The sequence below is a fragment of the Anolis carolinensis genome, unplaced genomic scaffold (assembly GCF_035594765.1).
Source record: "Anolis carolinensis isolate JA03-04 unplaced genomic scaffold, rAnoCar3.1.pri scaffold_13, whole genome shotgun sequence".
Lineage (NCBI taxonomy): Eukaryota > Metazoa > Chordata > Lepidosauria > Squamata > Dactyloidae > Anolis > Anolis carolinensis.
In genome coordinates, this window is record NW_026943824.1 from 7,310,686 (window position 1) to 7,337,835 (window position 27,150).

The 27,150-nt window shown below is 41.0% G+C and overlaps 1 protein-coding gene across 1 annotated transcript; it reads left to right on the forward strand.

The window, feature by feature from the left end:
- The first annotated feature begins 12,646 nt into the window (after window positions 1-12,646).
- On the forward strand, window positions 12,647-27,097 carry nde1 (nudE neurodevelopment protein 1). The gene is made up of 9 exons (XM_062964562.1): window positions 12,647-13,094; window positions 16,177-16,288; window positions 16,436-16,589; window positions 19,731-19,879; window positions 19,976-20,112; window positions 22,127-22,279; window positions 24,476-24,570; window positions 26,142-26,236; window positions 26,542-27,097. Exons 2-9 carry the CDS (start codon window positions 16,203-16,205, stop codon window positions 26,615-26,617), a joined length of 945 nt encoding a protein of 314 aa, XP_062820632.1. The 5' UTR covers window positions 12,647-13,094; window positions 16,177-16,202; the 3' UTR covers window positions 26,618-27,097.
- The last annotated feature ends 53 nt before the right edge of the window (window positions 27,098-27,150 follow it).

The following is a 27,150-nucleotide window of genomic DNA, read 5'->3' on the forward strand; positions in this document are numbered from 1 at the left end:
CTCTTTCCTGCCATCGCTGGCAATTCCCAGAAAGCAAACCTCTTCCAGTGGCACCTTGGCTTCACTTTTGCTTTTCCTTCTTCCCTTCTTTACTTTTGCTTTCCCTTCCTCTCTTGTTCTGAGCTTTTCGAAGGTGAAAGCAAAGTCCTTTCAGTATCCAAGAAGGAGACTGTACTGTATAATATTGGACTACACTGCCCATCTGGTCTCACCATTGGCAGTGCTGATGGGAGTTGTAGTCCACCATACTTCCAATATATTCCAATATATATATACTATACTAGTTCCAATATATATATACTAGCCCTTTAATTTGGGGTCTTGATTGTCACTTGCAACCCTTCGTATAATATTGGACTACAATGCCCATCTGGTCTCACCATTGGCAGTGCTGATGGGAGTTGTAGTCCACCATACTTCCAATATATTCCAATATATATATACTATACTAGTTCCAATATATATATACTATCCCTTTAATTTGGGATCTTGATTGTCACTTGCAACCCTTCGTATAATATTGGACTACAATGCCCATCTGGTCTCACCATTGACAGTGCTGATGGGAGTTGTAGTCCACCATACTTCCAATATATTCCAATATATATATACTATACTAGTTCCAATATATATATACTATCCCTTTAATTTGGGGTCTTGATTGTCACTTGCAACCCTTCGTATAATATTGGACTACAATGCCCATCTGGTCTCACCATTGGCAGTGCTGATGGGAGTTGTAGTCCACCATACTTCCAATATATTCCAATATATATATACTATACTAGTTCCAATATATATATACTATCCCTTTAATTTGGGGTCTTGATTGTCACTTGCAACCCTTCGTATAATATTGGACTACAATGCCCATCTGGTCTCACCATTGGCAGTGCTGATGGGAGTTGTAGTCCACCATACTTCCAATATATTCCAATATATATATACTATACTAGTTCCAATATATATATATACTATCCCTTTAATTTGGGATCTTGATTGTCACTTGCAACCCTTCGTATAATATTGGACTACAATGCCCATCTGGTCTCACCATTGGCAGTGCTGATGGGAGTTGTAGTCCACCATACTTCCAATATATTCCAATATATATATACTATACTAGTTCCAATATATATATACTATCCCTTTAATTTGGGATCTTGATTGTCACTTGCAACCCTTCGTATAATATTGGACTACAATGCCCATCTGGTCTCACCATTGACAGTGCTGATGGGAGTTGTAGTCCACCATACTTCCAATATATTCCAATATATATATACTATACTAGTTCCAATATATATATACTATCCCTTTAATTTGGGATCTTGATTGTCACTTGCAACCCTTCGTATAATATTGGACTACAATGCCCATCTGGTCTCACCATTGGCAGTGCTGATGGGAGTTGTAGTCCACCATACTTCCAATATATTCCAATATATATATACTATACTAGTTCCAATATATATATACTATCCCTTTAATTTGGGGTCTTGATTGTCACTTGCAACCCTTCGTATAATATTGGACTACAATGCCCATCTGGTCTCACCATTGGCAGTGCTGATGGGAGTTGTAGTCCACCATACTTCCAATATATTCCAATATATATATACTATACTAGTTCCAATATATATATACTATCCCTTTAATTTGGGGTCTTGATTGTCACTTGCAACCCTTCGTATAATATTGGACTACACTGCCCATCTGGTCTCACCATTGGCAGTGCTGATGGGAGTTGTAGTCCACCATACTTCCAATATATTCCAATATATATATACTATACTAGTTCCAATATATATATACTATCCCTTTAATTTGGGATCTTGATTGTCACTTGCAACCCTTCGTATAATATTGGACTACAATGCCCATCTGGTCTCACCATTGACAGTGCTGATGGGAGTTGTAGTCCACCATAGTTTGAGTTCCAATATATATACTACCTCTTCAGTTTGGACCTCGATTGTTACTTGTGACCCTTTGTATATTATTGGACTACAAAGCCCATCAGGTCTCACCATTGGCGGTGCTGATGGGAGTTGTAGTACACCATACTTGGAGTTCCAATATATATACTATCCCTTTAATTTGGATCTTGATTGTCACTTGCAACCCTTCGTATAATATTGGACTACAATGCCCATCTGGTCTCACCATTGACAGTGCTGATGGGAGTTGTAGTCCACCATAGTTTGAGTTCCAATATATATACTACCTCTTCAGTTTGGACCTCGATTGTTACTTGTGACCCTTTGTATATTATTGGACTACAAAGCCCATCAGGTCTCACCATTGGCGGTGCTGATGGGAGTTGTAGTCCACCATACTTGGAGTTCCAATATACTATCCCTTAAATTTGGACCTCGATTGTCACTTGCGACCCTTTGTATATTATTGGACTAAAATGCCCATCTGGTCTTACCATCGGCAGTGCTGATGGAAGTTGTAGTCCAACATACTTTGAGTTCCAGGATATATACTATCCCTTTAATTTGGATCTTGATTGTCACTTGCGACCCTTTGTATAATATTGGACTACAATGCCCATCAGGTCTCACCATTGGCGGTGCTGATGGGAGTTGTAGTGCACCATACTTGGGGTTCCAATATATATACTATCCCTTTAATTTGGACCTCGATTGTCACTTGCGATCCTTTGTATAATATTGGACTACAATGCCCATCAGATGTTACCATTGGCAATGCTGATGGGAGTTGTAGTCCAGCATACTTGGATTTCCAATATATATACTACCTCTTCAGTTTGGACCTCGATTGTCACTCGTGACCTTTCGTGTATTATTGGACTACAATGCCCATCTGGTCTTACAATTGGCAATGCTGATGGGAGTTGTAGTCCACCATACTTGGGATTCCAGTATATATATACTACCTCTTCAGTTTGGACCTCGATTGTCACTTGCAATCCTTCGCATATTATTGGACTACAATGCCCATCTGGTCTCACCATTGGCAGTGCTGATGGAAGTTGTAGTCCACCATACTTTGAGTTCCAATATATATACTACCCCTTCGGTTTGGATCTTGATTGTCACTTGCGACCCTTTGTATATTATTGGACTACAATGCCCATCTGGTCTCACCATTGACAGTGCTGATGGGAGTTGTAGTCCACCATACTTGGAATTCCAATATATATACTACCCCTTCAGTTTGGACCTTGATTGTCACTTGCGACCCTTTGTATATTATTGGACTACAATGCCCATCTGGTCTTACCATTGACAGTGATGATGGGAGTTGTAGTCCACCATACTTGGAATTCCAATATATATACTATCCCTTTAATTTGGATCTTGATTGTCACTTGCGACCCTTCGTATAATATTGGACTACAATGCCCATCTGGTCTTACCATTGGCAGTGCTGATGAGAGTTGTAGTCCACCATACTTGGAATTCCAATATACTATCCCTTTAATTTGGACCTCGATTGTCACTTGCGACCCTTCGTATAATATTGGACTACAATGCCCATCTGGTCTTACCATTGGCAGTGCTGATGGGAGTTGTAGTCCACCATACTTGGAGTTCCAATATACTATCCCTTTAATTTGGACCTCGATTGTCACTTGCGACCCTTGGTATAATATTGGACTACAATGCCCATCTGGTCTTACCATTGGCAGTGCTGATGGGAGTTGTAGTCCATCATACTTTGAGTTATAATATATATACTATCCCTTCAGTTTGGACCTCGATTGTCACTTGCGACCCTTTGTATAATATTGGACTACAATGCCCATCAGGTCCCACCATTGGTGGTGCTGATGGGAGTTGTAGTCCACCATACTTGGAGTTCCAATATATATACTGCCTCTTCAGTTTGGACCTCGATTGTCACTTCGTATATTATTGGACTACAATGCCCATCTGGTCTCACCATTGGCGGTGCTGATGGGAGTTGTAGTCCACCATACTTGGAGTTCCAATATATATACTATCCCTTTAACTTGGATCTTGATTGTCACTTTTGACCCTTCGTATATTATTGGACTGCAATGCCCATTGTTGTCGACCGCGTTTTAGGGGATCGGGCCCTTAAGGAGAGACCCGATCCGGTCCTGAGAGAACGGACCTTGGCGGAGCCAATAGGAAAATATGAGCCGCAATACAACCTGAAGCCGAAATGAAGAAGGTCCGCCAAAGTTGAAGGAAAATCCGCCAAGGAGTCTTTATTGAGCGATTCAGCTGAAAAGGACTCTAGTAGTGATCATTCAGTCTACTAGGGTACCATATAACCAAAATAAAGCCATATTTATACAATGTTTCAGTCTGACAGCCCCTTGAATTTCCCGCCCCGCTCCCCCGCCCATCTGATCGCGGATAGGCTAGAGGGTTGAACGAGGCGGGCTTTCGTTTCCCGCCTTGCTCTGCTGGCCCAATAGGGAGCTGCTTTTTGTCCCCACTCGGGCCAATCAGAGAGGAGAAGGCGGGTGTTATTGAAACAATGAAGTGACTGAGCAGGAAGGATCGGATTAATTCCTGCCCGGCCGATTTCTAAAGGGATTAATGACAGCAATCAAGGGTTCCTGTCACGTACACAGATTTCAGATATGCCTTGGGGTGTCAGAGGTGGGAGTAAGGATGGGTGGTGATGGGCTCAGCAGGGCGCCTTCCTGTGGTGTCCAGGATTTCCTTAGTGGAGGAGATATGACAATGTTTGCCTCGAGGGCGAATCACCTTTAGGTCAAAATACTCCGAATTCGGCGACTCAAGCCCTATATTGTCCATGCAATCTGAATCTGATTAGGTTAAGCGGCAGCGGATTAACCTTTTGTTTTTGGGAAGGTAAGCCTGGGTCATAGGAAATGGGGCAGGTCCTGGGGTTCAAGTTGAGTTCGAAATATTCCCTATCTGATTTCATGACTTAAAATGAAAAATAAAATAAAGTTGGAATATAAACCCAGCTGGGAAAATACATATTTTCCGGGGATCCCAAAGAGTACAAATACATATAGGCAGATAGACAGATTTCAAGGAAGTAAGGGGGAATCCATAGAGGTGGGTTACATTGCATAAAGGGGAATCATGAATGATATAAACAATTTGAAAACATTTGATAAAAACGAAGTTCACAACATCTGGGGAACCCAATATGGAAATTCATAAAAGTGGAGTTTTAGCAGCATGATTTCATAATTCATGAAGTTAGCCCAACGATTAGAAATTCATACAACAGTGATTCATGAGGGTGTCCAGGTACATAGAATATGAAAATTCACGGATACATGAGGAAAAGAGTTCATCTGTTGGTGGAAGGAATTCATAGAGATGGCATGGGAAGAGGCACATGTGGGTTGCAGTCTTTGGAAGTATAAGATTTCATAAGTTCAGGGATAGGTCTGGGGAAGAGTGTTCTTCTCCTTCATAAAATTATGAAGGTATGAATGAAACGTGGAGGGCGCCCGTCCTGGCATCCTCCTGGCAGCTGTAGAGAGGGTGAAGGTCCTTGGAGAACTATGTCTCCCCAGCGGGAGAGCGATCCCCCCATCCCCAGTTCACAGAAAGGGACCAGGGATCTCCTAAAACCATCCCGCGGGTCGTGGGGAGAGGAAAGTCCGGGATAAGGCTGGAAGAGAGCAGTCTGGCTTGAAAAGAGCAGCCGGCTCCGTTTGACAGTCAGCTGATGAGGTGCCGAGAACTGGACCGATTGTGGTTCCGTTGGTGGTCCTTGGGTCAGGAGCCTTAGGAAGGGTTAGGACTAAAAGAGGAGTGTGCTAGGGGTAATTTTGATAAAGATATGAGCCAATTTGTATCGTCCGCTGTATTAACCTATGGCGGGGAAGCCTCCGCCAGGGTTTAAAGATCAAACGGGTTAGTGAGAGAGAGAGAGAGAGAAATTGCATGCAAAGGAAGGAGTCAGAGAAAGACACAAAATAACCAGATAGAGAGTGTTACTGTTAAAATAAATGCTACTTTTATTGGGGGGTTTGTTACATAGTTCAGGGAAGGGGAAAGTGAGAAAAAAAGATCTTTTAATAATAGTCTGCTGCGGTCCCGCTCCGTTCCTTTTGGTGATGGATCTGCGGAACTCTCCGCTGCGGGTTCAAATCAATTTGAAAGCCGGGGTGACGGTCATCACCATCAAGTCTCACAATTGGTGTGTTGATGGGAGTTGTAGTCCACAACTTCTAGCCTTTCAATGATGGCATTTAAAACAGAAGAGTTAAAACAGTGAGACTAACTCCTTTCTTCTGGGACTAGCATATTTGTAAATATTTTTGCAGGATGGGGTCAGACTAGATGGCCTTCCCTGCTGAAGTTGCCAGGCTGCCACTCCCAGGATCCCATGGTTCTAAACTGGTTTGAAACCACATGGAATGAGCAGTGCAGCTGCACCTTGAGAGCAAAGGAAGCCTGGCTCGTCTCGACTTTCGGTGACTCCTTTTACCATCAAAGCCGGTCCTGTTTCCTGAAGCTGGTTTCTGATCCCCCAGAAAGATTGAAACTGCGGCTTTTTGGTCTCTCTTTCTTCTTCTTTCTCTTTTTCCGAAAAGGGCGACTTCAGGGAAACGGAGCCATAAGCGGAGGGAGGCCCACCTTCCCTGAACTGAGATGTGTGCTTGGACTGCAACTCCCAGCATCCTTTAGCGTTAAGAGATGTGCTTGGACTGCAGCTTCCAGCATCCCTTACCATTAAGACACAGGATACAGGACATTCCATAGAGCAGATAATGGGGTGTCTTTGCAGCATCAAGGAAGAGTGGGATTTGTAGTTTTCCAGGGCTAGCGGCACTACTTTGGCAGGGGAGGCTAAAGACCTTGTAAAACTACATATCCCATGATTACATCAGGGCAAAGTGGTGCCAAAATTGCATCCATTCTGTATTGCAGATGCAGCCCTAGAAGGTTATGGGCCTTGCAAAACTACAATTCCCAGGACTGCATAACCTTGAGTAATAGCAATGCTAAACTGCATTCATTCCACAGTGTAGGCGCACTCTATGTGCCTTGTGAAATGCGGCACATACCGCATTTCAATGAAGCTGATTATAGAGAGAACATAGTTTCAAATGGACTTCTGGGGCCAGTGTTAATAATAATAATAATAATAATAATAATAATAATAATAATAATAATATAATCTGCCAACTGCAAAAGGCCACCCGATTAGGATCTGCGCGCATCATCCGAAAATACATCACACAGTCCTAGAAACTTGGGAAGTGTTTGACTTGTGATTTTGTGGTATGAAATCCAGCATGTCTATCTTGTTTGCTGTGTCATAATAAAATAATAATAATAATAATAATAATAATAAATACTTAATAATAAATAAATAAATAAATAAATAAATAAATAAATAATAATAAAAACTCAGCCGCTATCAGGACCTCAAGATTGAACTTCAAAGACTCTGGCAGAAACCAGTGCAGGTGGTCCCGGTGGTGATGGGCACATTGGGTGCCGTGCCAAAAGATCTCAGCCGGCATTTGGAAACAATAGACATTGACAAAATCACGATCTGCCAACTGCAAAAGGCCACCCGACTGGGATCTGCACGCATCATCCGAAAATACATCACACAGTCCTAGACACTTGGGAAGTGTTCGACTTGTGATTTTGTGGTATGAAATCCAGCATGTCTATCTTGTTTGCTGTGTCATAATATAATAATAATAATAATAATAATAATAATAATAATAATAATAATAATAATAATAATAATAAATATATGAAATCCAGCATGTCTATCTTGTTTGCTGTGTCATAATAAAATAATAATAATAATAATAATAATAATAAATATTATATGAAATCCAGCATGTCTATCTTGTTTGCTGTGTCATAATAAAATAATAATAATAATAATAATAATAATAAATAATATATGAAATCCAGCATGTCTATCTTGTTTGCTGTGTCATACAATAAAATAATAAAATAATAATAATAAATAATACATGAAATCCAGCATATCTATCTTGTTTGCTGTGTCATACTATAAAATAATAATAATAATAATAATAAATATATGAAATCCAGCATGTCTATCTTGTTTGCTGTGTCATAATAAAATAATAATAATAATAAATAATATATGAAATCCAGCATGTCTATCTTGTTTGCTGTGTCATAATAATAAAATAATAATAATAATAATAATAATAATAAATATATGAAAACCAGCATGTCTATCTTGTTTGCTGTGTCATAATAAAATAATAATAATAATAATAATAAATATATGAAATCCAGCATGTCTATCTTGTTTGCTGTGTCATACAATAAAATAATAAAATAATAATAATAAATAATACATGAAATCCAGCATATCTATCTTGTTTGCTGTGTCATACTATAAAATAATAATAATAATAATAAATATATGAAATCCAGCATGTCTATCTTGTTTGCTGTGTCGTACAATAAATACCTAGAGATGACATATTTTCAAATGGACTTCTCTAGCATGTCTAGGTCCTCCAGTGCGACTCTATGTGACTGAAATCAGTTTTTTACATCTTAAATATTCTTCATAATTTCAATTTAGCATGTTCGATTTTTTTTATTTATTTTTTTAGTGTTGATAAAAGAGTTTCCGGGAAGGCAGATTTGCAGGGTTTTCCAAAATGTTGGCCGCCGTTCCCAAAAGCATTCTGGAGAAGAACAACGCCTTTCAGAGTAAGGACCACACAATTAAACTTTCAAACCAGGAACAGAACATTTTTCAATTTTTGTTACATAGAGTAATCAGACTCGTGGACACCAGGGATGCCTAGGATTGCAGTGCAAGAAGGAAACCAGGCTTTGGGAGCCTCCTCGTGGCCACACGTGGCATTGCAGGCATGGGCAAACTTCAGCCCTTATTATTATTATTATTTTCCTTTTATTAACTTGACCCTTCAGTGCTCAACATCAGTTGCTTCACGCCTTTGAGGTTATATTTAGCAAATGGGTGTCACCATTTAAATTTAATTGCATGCAAAGAAAACAACTCATCTATTCTTTTGCTGGGAGATTCTTCACTATGATGCAAGTCGCACTATTATTATTATTATTCAGGCTTTATCTTTCAATCTGTGATGGTGCTATTATTATTATTGACAAGCTGTATCTTGCAATCTGTAATGGCACTATTATTACTATTATTATTATTGAAAGGTTTTATCTTGCAATCTGTGATGGTGCAATTATTATTATTATTATTATTATTATTATTATTATTATTATTATTGTCAGGCTGTGTCTTGCAATTTGTGATGGAACAATTATTATTATTATTATTGACAGGCTTTATCTTGCAATCTGTGATGGTGCAATTATTATTATTATTATTATTGTCAGGCTGTGTCTTGCAATTTGTGATGGAACAATTATTATTATTATTATTATTGACAGGCTTTATCTTGCAATCTGTGATGCTGCAATTATTATTATTATTATTATTGACAGGCTTTATCTTGCAATCCATGATGGTGCTATTATTATTATTATTATTATTATTATTATTATTATTATTATTATTATTGACAGGCTGTATCTTGCAATCTGTAATGGCGCTATTATTACTATTATTATTATTGAAAGGTTTTATCTTGCAATCTGTGATGGTGCAATTATTATTATTATTATTATTGACAGGCTGTGTCTTGCAATTTGTGATGGAACAATTATTATTATTATTATTGACAGGCTTTATCTTGCAATCTGTGATGGTGCAATTATTATTATTATTATTATTATTATTATTATTGACAGGCTGTATCTTGCAATCTGTGATGGTGCTATTATTATTATTATTATTGATTATTATTATTATTATTGAAAGGCTTTACCTTGCAATCTGTGATGGTGCAATTATTATTATTATTATTATTGATAGGCTGTATCTTGAAATCTGTGATGGTGCTATTATTATTATTATTATTATTGACAGGCTTTATCTTGCAATCTGTGATGGAACTGCTATTATTATTATTATTATTATTATTATTGATAGGCTGTATCTTGAAATCTGTGATGGTGCTATTATTATTATTATTATTATTATTGACAGGCTTTATCTTGCAATCTGTGATGGAACTGCTATTATTATTATTATTATTATTATTATTATTATTATTATTATTATTATTATTATTATTATTATTGACAGGCTGTTTCTTGCAATGTGATGCTGCCGATCACCACTGGGACCTCCTTTCCTGGCTTGTGCCAGAGTCTTTGTAGTTCGATCTTTAAATCCTTGAATCGTGGAAGCTTTTCCAGTCGCTTCTTGTCGGTTCTGCTGTCATCTGGGATTGCAACAGTGACAATCCATACGTGAGGTCAGGAGTATTGTGCTCCTATTATTATTATTATTATTATTATTATTATTATTATTATTATTATTATTATCATGCAGGATTTATCTTGTAATATGTGAGCCGCCAGGACTTAATGTCAGGGGAAAGCCTTTACCTTTACCTTTTATCTTGTAATATGTGACGGTGCAGGTTGCAATGCATAATTACAAAAATAATCATCATCATTTTGAAGGGCAGGCTGCAAGGCCCATCATCCTGGCATCTGGAAAAACTGGAAACCAATGGGACAATTGGGGCAGGAAATGCAAGCCGGGCACACCTAGACACCAACCTAATTGGTTTGCATGTTTCTCCTCCCTTCAATTATCACATTTATGGGAGGATGACTTTTTGCAGTAGACATAGGCAAACTTGGGCCATCCAGGTGTTTTGGACTCTGATTCCCACCATTCCTAACAGCCTCAGGCCCTTTCCTTTTCTCCCCAGCCGCTTAAGGACTACGAATCCCATAATCTCCAGAAAAGTTAGTCCTTGGGGCTTATGGCTCCCAAAATGTTCCCCATACAAGGACTACAAACCCCATAATCTCCATACAAGTTAGTCCTTGGCGCTTATGGCGCCAAAATAGCCCATTCTAGTGACTACTGGTCCCATAATCCCCATAAAGGTTAGTTCCTGGGGCTCATGGCTCCCAAATGTTTCCCATTCAAGGACTACAAATCCCATAATCTCCAGAAAAGTTAGTCCTTGGTGCTTATGGTGCCAAAATTGCCCATTCTGGTGACTACTGATCCCATAATCCCCATAAAGTTAGTTCCTGAGGATTATTGCTCCCTAAATTTTGCTTGCCAAAGGACTACAAATCCCATAACCCCCTGAGAAGGTAGTCATTAAGGCTCATAACCCACAAAGCTTTCTAATCCAAGGACTACAAATCCCATAATCCTCAGAAAAGTTAGTCATTGGGGCTCATAACCCACAAAGCCTTCTAATCCAAGGACTACAAATCCCATAATTCCCAGAAAAGTTGGTCATTGGGGCTCATAACCCACAAAGCCTTCTAATCCAAGGACTACAAATCCCATAATCCCCAGAAAAGTTAGTCATTGGGGCTCTGAACCCATAAAGCCTTCTAATCCAAGGACTGCAGATCCCATAATCCCCAGAAAAGTTAGTCATTGGGGCTCATAACCCACAAAGCCTTCCAATCCAAGGACTGCAGATCCCATAATCCCCAGAAAAGTTAGTCATTGGGGCTCATAACCCAGAAAGACTTCTAATCCAAGGACTGCAAATCCCATAATCCCCAGAAAAGTTAGACATTGGGGCTCATAACCCACAAAGACTTCTAATCCAAGGACTACAGATCCCTTAATCCCCAGAAAAGTTAGTCATTGGGGCTCATAACCCACAAAGCCTTCTAATCCAAGGACTGCAGATCCCATAATCCCCAGAAAAGTTAGTCATTGGGGCTCATAACCCACAAAGACTTCTAATCCAAGGACTACAGATCCCATAATCCCCAGAAAAGTTAGACATTGGGGCTCATAACCCACAAAGCCTTCTAATCCAAGGACTGCAGATCCCATAATCCCCAGAAACGTTAGTCATTGTGACTCATAACCCACAAAGCCTTCTAATCCAAGGACTGCAAATCCCATAATCCCCAGAAAAGTTAGACATTGGGGCTCATAACCCACAAAGCCTTCCAATCCAAGGACTATAGATCCCATAATCCCCAGAAAAGTTAGTCATTGGGGCTCATACCCCACAAAGCCTTCCAATCCAAGGACTATAGATCCCATAATCCCCAGAAAAGTTAGACATTGGGGCTCATAATCCACAAAGCCTTCCAATCCAAGGACTGAAGATCCCATAATCCCCAGAAAGGTTAGTATTTGGGGCCCATAACCAACAAAGCCTTCTAATCCAAGGACTACAGATCCCATAATCGCCAGAAAAGTTAGTCATTGGGATTCATAACCCACAAAGCCTTCCAATCCAAGGACTGCAGATCCCATAATCCACAGAAAAATTAATCATTGGGGCTCATAACCCACAAAGCCTTCTAATCCAAAGACTGCAGATCCCATAATCTCCAGAAAAGTTAGACATTGGGGCTCATAACCCGCAAAGCCTTCTAATCCAAGGACTACAGATCCCATAATCCCCAGAAATTTTAGTTTTTGGGTGGTGTCTTCCTATGGCTTCCAAAAGCTTCCAGTTCAAGGACTACAAATCCCATAACTACCATTTAAGGGGGATTTGTGACCAACAAAACTTTCCCATCAACAATAACAAACACCATAATTCCCAAGGGAAAAACTTAAATTTGCCTTTGGAGTTTATGACTCCCAAAATGCCTCCACCAAGGACTACAAATCCCATTATCCCCATAATAGTGAAGTTTCCTTGGAGTTTATGACCCCCCTCCCCTTTGGCCGAGGATGACAGATCCCAGAATCCACCAAACTTAAATCATGAAGCAAAAAAATAAAAATAAAAATAGCCCTAATCTCCTCCACTTCCGGCCTGTCCCTCTCTCTCTCTCCACTTCCGGTTTCCCAGGATAGAGAAGAAGCCGAGCAAGGAACGCAGAGAGAGAAAAAAATACAAAAAGTTCCAACGTTCCAAATTGTCTCGGCTTCGAGGGCGCTGATTGGACGAAGGGGGCAGGGCCTCGAGGCCGGCGGCCAATCAGAGCCCGCGCCGTCCCTGGGCTTTTCACCCATTTGGAGTTTTGTAATTGTTTGTCTCACTTTGGAGGAAGAAGAAGAAAGAAGAGGAGAATCCCTTCGTTGCAGATCAGGTGAACTTTCCCCCCCCTTGCACAACTTTGCAATGTCTTCCCTCCCCAAATTTGGAAAAAAAACCAAAAACAGAATTAATTTGCACGAGAAGCATTCTCTCCTGACCTTTCGCCCACATCTAGGGAAGACATTCTCAGAGGTTGTGAGGTCTGTTGGAAACTAGGAAAGTTGGGTTTGTATGTATGTATGTATGTATGTATATATATATCTGTGGAATAATGTCCAGGGTGGGAGAAAGAACTCTTTGCCTTGCATTTGCATGAGAAGCATTCTCTCCTGACCTTTCGCCCACATCTAGGGCAGGCAGCATCCTCAGAGATTATGAGGTCTGTTGGAAACTAGGAAAGTGGGGTTTCTATATATATATATATATATATATATATATGGAATAATGTCTAGGGTGGGAGAAAGAACTCTTTGCCATGCATTTGCATGAGAAGCATTCTCTCCTGACCTTTTGCCCACATCTGTGGCAGGCATCCTCAGAGGTTGTGTGGCCTGTTGGAAACTAGGCAAGTGGGGTTTTTATATATATATAAATATATAAATATATATATATATATATATATATATATATGTGTGTGTGTGTGTGTGTGTGTGTGTGTGTGTGTGTGTGTGTGTGTGTGTGTGTCTGTGGAATAATTCAGGGTGGGAGAAAGAACTGTTTGCCTTGCATTTGCATGAGAAGCATTTTCTCCTGACCTTTCGCCCACATCTAGGGCAGGCATCCTCAGAGGTTGTGAGGTCTGTTGGAAACTAGGAAAGTGGGGTTTATATTTATGTGTGTGTGTGTGTGTGGAATAATGTCCAGGGTATGAGAAAGAACTCTTTGCCTTGCATTTGCACGAGTAGCATTCTCTCCTGACCTTTTGCCCACATCTAGGGCAGGCATCCTCAGAGGTTGTGAGGTCTGTTGGAAACTAGGAAAGTGGGGTTTATATATGTGTGTGTGTGTGTGGAATAATGTCCAGGGTGGGAGAAAGAACTCTTTGCCTTGCATTTGCATGAGAAGCATTCTCTCCTGACCTTTCACCCACATCTGTGGCAGGCATTCTCAGAGGTTGTGAGGTCTGTTGGAAACTAGGAAAGTGGGGTTTATATTTATGTGTGTGTGTGTGTGTGTGGAATAATGTCCAGGGTGGGAGAAAGAACTCTTTGCCTTGCATTTGCACGAGTAGCATTCTCTCCTGACCTTTTGCCCACATCTAGGGCAGGCATCCTCAGAGGTTGTGAGATCTGTTGGAAACTAGAAAGTGGGGTTTATATATCTGTGGATGAGAAAGAACTCTTTGTTGGAGGCAGGGGTGAATATTGCAATTGGTCACTTTTGATCAGCATTGAATGGCTTTGCAGCTTCAAAGCCTGGCTGCTTCCTGCCTGGGGGAATATTTAGTTGGGAGGTGTAAAATTTCAGTTATGGAGTAGCAGTGAAAATAATGTTGTGGTTTTTTGGGTCACCACAACATGAGGAACTCTATTAAGGGGTCATGGAATTAGGAAGGTTGAGAAACAATTGGACTAGATGGTCTTTGGGGGGCCCTTTGGGGTCTTGAGTTCAAATCTTCCTTCCCAATGACTCTTAGTTTTCATTCTTCTCTATAAAGGATTTACCTTTTGGGTTCCTCTCTCAGTTGTGGGAATTCCAGACATGAAACAATCAATGCCAGCTAATGCCGCCCATCAAAGGATTCCCCCAGGCAGGAAGCAGCCAGGCTTTGAAGCTGCAAGTCCATTCAGTACTAATTAAGGTGGCCAGTGGCAACATTCACACTTTCCTGCGGCAGACAAGAGTTCTTTCTCATCCACAGATATATAAACCCCACTTGCCTAGTTTCCAACAGACCTCACCACCTCTGAGGATGCCTGCCATAGATGTGGGCGAAACATCAGGAGAGAATGCTTCTGGAACATGGCCATGTATTTATTTTATATGCCGCCTTCCTCCCAACAAAAGGACTCATTAGTTTGATTATTAGTGAAGTCTCGATGTTTGTATTTATCTTGATCTTTACTATGCATTTAATTTGTATAGTAAATTAAATACATAGGGACTCATTATACTGATTATTAGCCCAGTCTCGGTGTTTTTATTTATATTTATCATGGATTTATTGTATATAATTTCTACGGCGCCTTTCTCCCAACATAAGGACTCCTTAGTGTGGATATTAGCAAAGTCTTGGTGTTTATATTTATATTATGTATTTAATTTCTAGGCCACTTTTCTCCAGGCTCATTACTTTGAAACCCCAGTGTTTTTATTAATCGTTATTATGTATTTATTTCCTGTGCCACTTTTCTCCCAACATAGGGGATCATTAGCTTGAGAGGCTCTGTAATTTTATTTATATTTATATTATTACTAGCTGTGCCCAGCCACGCGTTGCTGTGGCAAAGTGGTGGTGGTATTGGTTAAAAGTTGTTGTGGAATTTTTATTTGACGTTATTTGTATTTTTTTTAATTAATTTTATTGTAACTTATCTTTTTTTGTTTATTATATTTTATTATTTTGTTGTATTATTTTTAGTTATTTTGTTATAGTTTTTTATTGTATTAATTTTTTAGTGTTTTTAATTATTTTTATTGTATTATTTGTATTTATTTTATTTTTTATTCTTTTATTAACACTGGGCTGAGTGGGTTGCTAGGAGACCAAGTGGGCGGAGCTTAGCCTTCTAAATGGCAGCAATTGGATAAAAACAATTATTGCTCTCCCTCTAAGTAGGATTTTATTTTTATTTTTGTTGTATCAACCTAGAGGCATGGATGATGGGTTGTGTTGTCAAATTTCGAGGTTGGGGGGCCTGTAGTTTTGTTGTTTTGTGGGTCACCATGATGCCATCACTCATTTGTATATATATAGATATGTATTATGTATTTAATTTCTGTGCCACTTTTCTCCAGACATAGGGGCTCATTCGTTTGATTATTAGCAAAAATATTTAATTTCTATGCCACTTTTCTGCAGACAAAGAGGCTCATTAGTTTATTAGTGACATTTCAGTATTTTTATTTATTTGTGTCTATCTCAAATGGAGATTTGCAAGAGTTTTTCTCATCTTTATTTTGCCTTTTTAAAGGAAACGATGCACGAAGGAGTCCCGAAATGAATGACGTGGAAAGGAAACCATTCGGATCGATGGAAGAGGAGCGCAGTTACTGGAAAGAGTTGGCCGCCAAATACAAAGAATGGTAGGGATTCAATAACAAAATTGCCATGTTTGGGGCTGGGATGGGATTATTTTCATGTATTTAGAGCAAGCATGGGCAAACGTGGGTTCTCTGGCGGTCGCAAAGCCTATTTTGGCTCGAGACGAATCCTGTGTTGCCCTCCTCCAGTGCGGACAACGCGCAAGAAGAGCTGCGGGAGTTTCAGGAAGGCAGCCGGGAGTACGAAGCGGAGCTCGAGATGCAGTTGCAGCAAATGGAGACACGGAACCGGGACCTGCTTTCGGAGAACCACCGGCTCCGGGCGGAGATCGAGGCCGTGAAGGTGAGAGATATTCACCTGCTGAACATGAGCCCAGAGGGTGATGCTGCGGCAGGAGAGGCCAATGCGATTCCAGGTTTCATCCATAAGAGTCTAGGAAAGTCATCGTCCCACTCTCTTCTGCTTTCGTCTTCTGGAACAACCCTGCGTCCATCTGTCGGGAGGGTTTTATTGGTGCTTTCCTGCATGGATTGGATGGCCTTTGGGGTCTCCTCTAACTTTAGGAATCTATGGTTCCTCCATCATCATCATTATTGCTATAATAATAGTATTATTAAGCAGAACCTGCATGACCCTCTGTCAGGAGGGCTTTGATTGTGTGTGCCATGCATTTGGCAGAATAGGCTTCTGTTATTCTTACTATTATTATAATAATTCTTATTAAGCCAAGCCTGCATGACCCTCTGTCAGGAGGGCTTTGATTGTGTGTGCCATGCATTGGCAGAATGGGTTTCGATGATGATGATGATGATGAAGCCGAGCCTTCATGGCCATTTTTCAGAAGGTCTTTGATTGTGTAGTCCACCACTGGCAGAATTATTATATTTCTATTATAATAATTATTGGGGCCCCTGGTAGTGGCGAAGTGTGTTAAAGCGCTGAGCTGCTGAACTTGCAGACCGAAAGGTCCCAGGTTCAAATCCCGGGAGCGGAATGAGCGCCCGCTGTTAGCCCCAGCTCCTGCCAACCTAGCAGTTCAAAAACATGCCAATGTGAGTAGATCAATAGGTACTGCTCCAGCGGGAAGGTAACTGCGCTCCATGCAGTCATGCCGGCCACATGGAGGTGTCTACGGACAATGCTGGCTCTTGGGCTTAGAAATGGAAATGAGCACCAACCCCCAGAGTCGGTCACAACTGGACTTAATGTCAGGGGAAAACCTTTACCTTTACCTTATAATAATTATTATTGTTGATATTATTATTAAGCTAAGCCTGCATGCCCATCTGTTGGGAGGGCTTTGATTTTGTATTACATGCACTGGCAGAATGGGTTTCTATTATTATCATCATCATTATTAAGCAGAGCCTGGGTGGCCATCTGTCAGGAGGGCATTGATTGTGTGTTCCATGCATTGGCAGAATGGGCTTCGGTTGTTGTTGTTATTCAGAGCCTGCATGGCCATCTCCTGGGAGGGATTTGATTGTGTGTTCCAGCAATTGGACTGGATGTCCCTTGGAGTCTCTTCCACCTCTAGGATTCATTCTGTTCCTTTTTGGAAATAGTGTTCAGCCTGCCATAAAATATCCGCAAAAATTGCATTATTTGGTGGTAGCAAATAAGAGAGCCTTGCTTTGGATGCTCATTTGAAAACGCAGGTGGTCTTGGTGGAGCAGCGTTTTGACAGGCGGCAGAGCAACAATCGGCCCCATTCATGCCTCCGAAAAGAATGGCAGCGACAGACACAGAGGCCATTGATGTGGCTGCAGTGTGGTTCCGGGTCCCGGATCATGGGGAGGGGTTCCTTTAGGAAGCAAGTCCTATGGCTGGGACCCAAACCTGAATCAAATCCAGTTCTTGCCGTTGCAAAAACTAATGTTTGCCAGCCCTTTGGGTGTAGCTCAAAGAGACAGACGTAAATAATACTGTATATACTCAAGTATAAGCCTAGTTTTTCAGCCCTTTTTTTAAGACTGAAAAAGGCCCCCTTCGCTTATACTCGGGTTCTGGTTGGCTTATATTTGGGTCAGCTTATACTCGAGAATATATGGTACATTTATTATTTTTCTCTATTCTTTTTGGTATTATTACATTTATTATTTTTCTCTATTATTGTTGCTACTATTACATTTATTTTACTCTATTTTTATTATTATTAATACATTTTTTATTTCACTCTGATCTTATTATTATTACATTTATTATGTTACTCTATTTATTATTACATGTATTATTTTACTCTATTATTATTATTACAGTAGAGTCTCACTTATCCAACGTTCTGGATTATCCAACGCATTTTTGTAGTCAATGTTTTCAATACATCATGATATTTTGGTGCTAAATTCGTAAATACAGTAATTACTACATAGCATTACTGCGTATTGAACTACCTTTTCTGTCAAATTTGTTGTATAACATGACGTCTTGGTGCTTAATTTGTAAAATCGTAACCTAATTTGACGTTGAATAGGCTTTTACTTAATCCCTTCTTATTATCCAACATATTCGCTTATCCAACATTCTGCTGGCCCGTTTATGTTGGATAAGTGAGACTCTGCTGTATTATCATTATTACATGTATTATTTTACTCTATTATTATTCAAAGGATACATAAGCACATTTACATTGAAGAAGATGAGAATAATGATTTAATCAGAGTTGGACAGTCTTATTTTAAATCTGAGCTTTATGTAAATACAGTAGAGTCTCACTTATGCAACTTAAAGGGGCCAGAAGAACGTTGGATAAACAAATATGTTGGATAATAAGGAGGGATTAAGGAAAAGCCTGTTAAACATCAAATAAGGTTATCATTTTACAAATTAAGCACCAAAACATCATGTTATACAACAAATTTGACAGAAAACGTAGTTCAATACACAGTAATGTTATGTTACATTGCAGAAGATGAGAATAATGATTTGATCAGAGTTGGAAGGTCTTATCTTAAATTAGAGCTTGATGTAAATATTCAAAAACATTGAACATACTGATGCCTCAATATTGGATAAGTGAATACGTTGGATAACAAGGAGAGATTAAGAAGCCTATTAAGCATCAAATTAAGTTATGATTTTGCAAATTAAGCACCAAAACTTCATGTTATACAACAAATTTGGCAGAAAAAGTACTTCAATATGCAGTAATGCTACGTAGTAATTATTGTATTTACGAATTTAGCACTAAAATATCATGATGTATTGAAAACATTGACTACAAAAATGCATTGGATAATCCAGAATTTTGGATAAGCGAATGTTGGATATGTGAGACTGTACTGTATTCAAAAACATCTACGGATGCCTCAGTTAATGTAATTTCATTGGTATCTATTTTTATTTCTGAAATTTACCACTCTCAGCTTATACTGGAGTCAGTGTTTTCCCAGTTTTTTGTGGTAAAATTAGGTGCCTCGGCTTATATTCGCGTCGGCTTATACTCGAGTTTATACGGGTAATTATAATAATCCTTATTATTAGGAGAAGATCACATCCCAACACTCGGAAGGCTACCACCGGATCTCGGCGCTGGAGGAAGAGCTGGCCCAGACAAAGGCCATCAAGGACCAGCTGCAGAAATACATCCGCGAATTGGAGCAATCCAATGATGACCTGGAGCGGGCAAAGAGGTAGGCCCTCTCCTTCGCCCCTTGCAAAACTACGACTCCCAGGGATGATGGGAGTTGTAGTCAGGCATGGCCTCTTATTCTCGTCTTCTCACCAAGGGCTACCATCATGTCCCTGGAGGACTTTGAGCAGCGGCTGAACCAGGCCATTGAGCGCAACGCCTTCCTAGAGAGCGAGCTGGACGAAAAGGAGACCCTCCTGGAGTCTGTCCAGCGGCTCAAGGACGAGGCCAGAGGTCAGTCAGGAGGGCCACCCTTTGGGGGACGATGGGAGGTGGTCCACACTTTGGGGGCGAAGGCTGGTGGCGCCACATGGTGTGAGGGTAACTGCGCTCCATGCAGTCATGCCAGCCACATGACTTTGGAGATGTCTACGGACAACGCTGGCTCTTTGGCTTAGAAATGGAGATGTGCACCCACCCCCCAGAGTCAGACACGATTGGACTTAATGTCAGGGAAAATCCTTTACCCATATATATATAGATCTATATATATAAAAGGCTTTTGGCGTCGTGGCGACGCACAAAACAGCAAAACCCCAAACCCCCCAAACTAGAAAATTTACAACACAATCCATCATCCCCGCGTCAAGTATGATACAACAAAATTACACTAAAAACACAATCACAAGACCAAAAAAAGGCCAAAAACTGCAATAGGTGATGTACGCATGCGCACAAACACAATCCTTCGAATCCTTGCACTGCGTGCACACACACACAACCGTCAACCCCTCGCTCACCCTCTCTCGCGACCTCCACCGCCTCAGACTTCACCACCGCCCTGCACTGCTTCTGTGGGGGCCTTACCGGGTCCCTTTCTTCATGCGGGGTTTACAGCATTCCCTTACAGGCCTCGGCCCCTTTGGTCCGAGCGTTGAGGCCGCAGCAGCTCTCCTTCAGGGCCTTGGGACCCGCCTCAGCGGATCCACTCCCTCGCAGCCTTCGGCCTGTTGCTTCAACTTGCGGCCTTCTCGGCCCGCCCGATAGGCCTCGGGCCTCCGGCACGACTGAGAAGGCCGTCGCTACTACCTACAGGCCTCTGGGTCCTGCTCTTGGCTTCCTTCTGGCATCCCTCACGGCCTTCCAGCTTCTGGAGCGGTGGGCGTCGGTTTCTGGCCTTCCTCGCCAACCGGGGAGGCCGCAAAGGCTCCAGGCGGCCGCTGCAGTTGCCGGCCTTGCTTTCTGACATTCCCTGGCAGGCCCCGCCCCCTCCGCGGCCTCACGGCTGCCGGAACCTTAGGCTTTCGGCCAGACTTCAACAACTACTACTAATTGTGAGTATAAAAGAGGGACAGGGTCACAGCAAAAATAAAACCTAATGTACATTGACCAACACCACTAAAAAAAGCCACAGCAACGCGTGGCCGGGCACAGCTAGTACAGTAGAGTCTCACTTATCCAACATAAACAGGCCGGCAGAACGTTGGATAACTGAATATCTTGGATAATAAGGAGAGATTCAGGGGAAGCCTATTAGACATCAAAATAGGTTATGATTTTACAAATTAAGCACCAAAACATCATGTTATACAACAAATTTGACAGTAAAAGTAGTTCAATACGCAGTAATGCTAAGTAGTAATTACTGTATTTACGAATTTAGCACCAAAATATCACCATGTATTGAAAACATTGACTACAAAAATGTGTTGGATAATCCAGAATGTTGGATAAGCGAGTGTTGGATAAGTGAGACTCTACTGTACGTGTGTGTGTGTATCCTGACAGATGGTCATCCAATATCTGCACAATAATAAGAATCATAGAATCATCGATATAGAAGAGACTCCTAAAGGCCATCCAGTCCGACCCCTTTCTGCCATGGAGGACACAATCCAAGCACTCCCAACAAATGGCCATCCAGCCTCTTAATAATAATAATAATAATATCATAGAATCCTAAGATTTGGAGGGGCTCCTTAGGATCATCCAGTTCAACTTCCTTCTACCAATCCAAACACTCCTGACAGATGGCCATCCAGTCTCTGCATAATAATAATGAGGATACTGATGACAATAATAATAATACAATCATACAATCCAATAATTTGGAGATACTCCAAAGGGCCATCCAGTCCAAACCTTCTACCATGCAGGACACAATCCAAGCAGTCTTGAGAGATGGCCATCCAGCCTCTACATACGCCAAAGCAACGCATGGCTGGGCACAGCTAGTGTGTATATATATATATATATATATATATATATATATTTACAATAACTGCTTTCCTTGCTTCGTTTCCTGTAGATCTGCGCCAGGAACTGGCCGTCCAGCAAAAGCAGGAGAAACCCAAGGCTTTAGGGGAGAGCCCTTCAGAGGCGGCCTCTGTCCCGTCCACCCCTTTGACCCGCCGGACACCCGGCCTCGGAGTGACCCTTTCGGGAGGAACGTTCAGGAGAGGTCAGTGGGTCATCGGGACTCGGGATTCACCTTCTAGGAGGGTGTCGACACTGCAGAATTGCCCTATTGACGCGAATCAATACCGTAATTCTCGCAATTCCATAGCCATAGTCATCAGGGCCGAGCTTTAGCACCAGCTACAATAAATCTTGCCAGTCGAAAAGTTGGCAATTTGAAGTCCGGGTCGGGGTGAGCGCCAAACCTTCAGCCCAGCTCACTGCCCACTTAGCAGATCGAAAACATCTGCGAGTAGATAAATAGGTACTTCTTAAGCGGGGAGGTATTTTCATGGCAACATAAGAAAATACTGTATATACTTGAGTATAAGCCTAGTTTTTTTAAAGACTGAAAAAGCCCCCCTCGGCTCATACTCGGGTGAGGGTCCCGGTTGGCTTATATTTGGGTCAGCTTATACTCGAGAATATATGGTACATTTATTATTTTTCTCTATTATTATTGGTATTGCAGTAGAGTCTCACTTATCCAACACTCACTTAATCCCTCCTTATTATCCAACATATATCCAACGTTCTGCTGACCCATTTATGTTGGATAAGTGAGACTCTACTGTATTACAGTATTATTATTATTATTTTTCTCTATTATTGTTGCTACTATTACATTTATTTTACTCTATTTTTATTATTATTAATTCATTTATTATTTCACTCTGATCTTATTATTATTACATTTATTATTCTACTCTATTATTACATGTATTATTTTCCTGTATTTATTATTATTATTACATGTATTATTTTACTCTATTATTATTAAAAGGACATAAGCACATTTACATATTGAAGAAGGTGAGAATAATGATTTGATCAGAGTTAGACAGCGTTATCTTAAATTTGAGCTTTATATAAATATTCAAAAACATTTAACGTACTGATGCCTCAATTAATGTAATTTTATTGGTATCTATTTTGCTGAAATTTACCACCCTCGGCTTATACTGGAGTCAATGTTTTCCAGTTTTTTATGGTAAAGTTAGGTGCCTCAGCTTATATTCGGGTCGGCTTATACTTGAGTATATACGGGTACCAAAAAGATCCTGGCGAAGGAGGAAGTCCGTAAACAAGGCTCTTAGATATGGAAGGTGACACAACAGCACCAGAATCAGGCCCAATCTCCAGGACGCCAAAGCTGGGAAATGCCTATATACCTCTATCTATACTGTTGTTTATTCTGTCTGTGTCTAACGGCCGGTTGTATATGTGTTCTGTGATTTGTCCTGATTTTCCTTTGGGGTGAAAAGGATAGAATATAAATACTTTAAATAAAGCAATTCCCTTGAGGAACACTTCAGTGTGGTGCAATTTAACTATATAGTTATTCTCTCATTGCAATGTAATTATAGTTAATTGGCTATAATCAACCAGGAATGAGGACCGGGGAGGAAATGAACCAGAACTGGGTTTCGGAGTTTCAGCCCCGAGTCAAAAGGGAAACTTTCCAGTTGCAAATATTTATAGATGATTTAAATACCTGAATTTGAAGAGTGGCCAGTAAGGCTTTGAGGACCGGGAATGTTGTGATTTGACCGGAAAACAAATACAGTGTTGAATAGTGCAAACTATACTGACTTGTACCATATAATGAGATATATCTGTGAGATATCTATATATATAAAAGAGTGATGGCATCAGGGCAGCGGACAAAACAACAAAACTACAGGCTCCCCAACCTCTAAATTTGACAACACAACCCATCATCCACGGCTCTAGGTTGATACAACAAAAAGAAAAGAAAAATAAAGTCCTAATTAGAGGGAGAGGAATAATTGTTTTTATCCAATTGCTGACAGTTACAAGGCTAAGTTCTGCCCACTTGGTCTCCTAGCAACCTACTCAGCCCAGGGGACAGGCACAAGAGTTTGGAGAGACCCCTAAGGGCCATCCAGCCCAACCCTTTCTACTATTCAGCAGGACACAATCCAAGCATGGACAACGTATAAATACTATACAATACTGCAAAGGGACATAGACCCCCTCTACCCTCACCACTTTCACAGTACACGAACAACCAGATGCATACTAAACGTAAAAACAACCATACAACAGACATTCAATACCACCACTACCTCAACAATTTCTCACCAACACCACCAGACAATGCCACAGCAACGTGTGGCTGGGCACAGCTAGTATAATATAAAATATAATCTCTCTCAATTTATAATCTTTTGTAAAGGTTTGGAGGAGAGTTCGAATAGTGCGACTCCGCTGACCCCTGCGGCCCGAATATCAGCACTCAACATTGTGGGGGACCTTCTCCGGAAAGTTGGGGTGAGTTGCCAGTGTTTTTAACGGAAAAGAACTACAGAGAACGTTGGGAGAACGTAGTCAAATAGGAAGTCCAGGTTAACATGTAATTTAATTGCTTCAAGGAGTCTGTTATTATTATTATTATTATTATTATTATTATTATTATTATTATTATGACACAGCAAACAAGATAGATATGCTGGATTTCGTATCACAAAATCACAAGTTGAACACTTCCCAAGCGTTTAGGACTGTGTGATGTATTTTCGGATGATGCGTGCAGATCCCAGTCAGGTGGCCTTTTGCAGTTGGCAGATCATGATTTTGTGAATGTCTATTGTTTCCAAATGCCGGCTGAGATCTTTTGGCACAGCACCCAGTGTGCCCATCACCACCGGGACCACCTGTACTGGTTTCTGCCAGAGTCTTTGAAGTTCAATCTTGAGGTCCTGATAGCGGCTGATTTTTTCCTGTTGTTTTTCGTCAATGCGACTGTCACCTGGGATGGCGACATCAATGATCCAAACCTTTTTCTTTTCCACAACTGTGATGTCTGGTGTGTTGTGTTCCAGAACTTTGTCAGTCTGGATTCGGAAGTCCCACAGTATCTTTGCGTGCTCATTTCCCAATACTTTTGCAGGTTTGTGATCCCACCAGTTCTTTGCTGCTGGGAGGTGGTACTTGAGGCATAAGTTCCAATGAATCGTTTGGGCCACATAGTTGTGCCTCTGTTTGTAGTCTGTCTGTGCAATTTTCTTACATCTGAGGATATGATCCATGGTTTTATCAGCTTCCTTGCACAGTCTGCATTTTGGGTCATCAGCTGATTTTTCAATCTTGGCCTGAATTGCCTTTGTCCTGATGTCTTGCTCCTGGGCTGCAAGGATCAGGCCTTCTGTCTCCTTCTTCAGGGTCCCATTCGTGAGCCAGAGCCAGGTCTTCTCCTTGTCAGCTTTTCCTTCAATTTTGTCAACGAACTTTCCGTGCAATGTTTTGCAGGCACTGCCTTTCAATGCACTACAGAGTCATTTATTATTATTATTATTATTATTATTATTATTATTATTATTATTAGTAGTAGTAGTAGTAGTAGTGGTAGTGTTTGTATTATTATTATTATTATTATTATTATTATTATTATTATTATTATTATTATTATGAAGGGCAGTCACTGCCTTGCAGTGCACTACAAGGAGTTACATGATTTGGTTGCTTATCTGTAACTGTGTTTCTTTGAGTGGTCATCTGAGAAATTCGCACATACTGTATAGGAAATAACCCATATGTGCAATTTCACAGAGACCACAAAGAAGATCTGGTTGCTTACCTGTAACCGTGTTTCTTCAAGTGGTTATCTGTGAAATTCACACATATGTGATTTCTCTGTGCGATTTCACAGAGACCACGAAGATGCATTTCATAGAGACCATGAAGAAGAAGCATAATTGTTGTTGTTGTTGTTGTTGTTGTTATAACAATGAGTGCCAACCCTTCCTTGCCTTTGCACCCAATGGGGAACCAAAGGGTGTGCCGGCCCTTTAAATGCTTTTTCCAGAACTTATTCTAATGCGTCCCCTTTCTGCTGCTTCCAGGCCTTGGAGTCCAAGCTGGCCTCTTGCCGGAACTTTGTCTACGACCAGGCCCCCTATTACAGCAGGAGCCCCTTGGCTGCTTCCGAGCCCCACGGGTGAGTCACTGCACGTCCCATCCTCCACAGGGAAACTACAACTTCCTTCCTGCCGTCCTTCCTTTCTTTCTCCCTTTAGTGTAGGGCCTTTCTGCTTCAAAGCCTGGCTGCTTCCTGTCTAGAATTCACCAAAATGCGATTTGCACGGGATTCGAACGCAGGACTCCCATCATTATTTCCCTTGCTGAGCTCTGGCCCATCCTTAGAATCACAGGATGGTCCCCCAAAGGCCATTTAGTCCACCCCGATGGTGCAAAAGGCCACCCTAACGCCTAACTTGAGCTCTCTCTCTCCCTTTCTCGCAGATGGGGTCCGCGGCCGGTCCGCCTCACAGGGCCGGCGGTGCTGCCTCCGCAAGGCGTAGTCCAGATGCTGCTTTGAAGAACTACAAGAACCGGACCTTTCCGTTCGTTGCATCCAGATCCAGCAGAAAACGATTCAAATGCAGGAAGCAAGAGAGGCGTCAATCACTCTATTTGACTCCCATCAGAAAGGGATTGAAGTCCATATTTGCAAAACCCAGGTTCTGGAAATGCAGCAAAGCGGATTCTTCCATTGGATCTCATTGCAAAAAAAAAGCTATGGAAGGGGATGGTGGGATCTGCAGTCCGGTTTTGCAATAACCGGGTTCTTGGACCCTTTTGCCGAATGCAGCAAACCGGATTGTTCCCTTGGATCCCGTTGCAAACTTCCGGAAGAAATGGGAAGCTATTTCCTGCTGATATAGTGACACAATTTGTTTTGGGTTTTTTTGCAAATCGGGATTGCTTTTTTTTGCTTTGTAAACGAAAGCAAAATGCAACTTTGCCAATCCCCTTTGGATAGAGATATTTTTTAATACAGAATGCCTAGTTCACTGCAGAGATGTCTTTATTTTGCTTTTGTTGGGCTGAACCCTTTCTTTGCATTTTGCA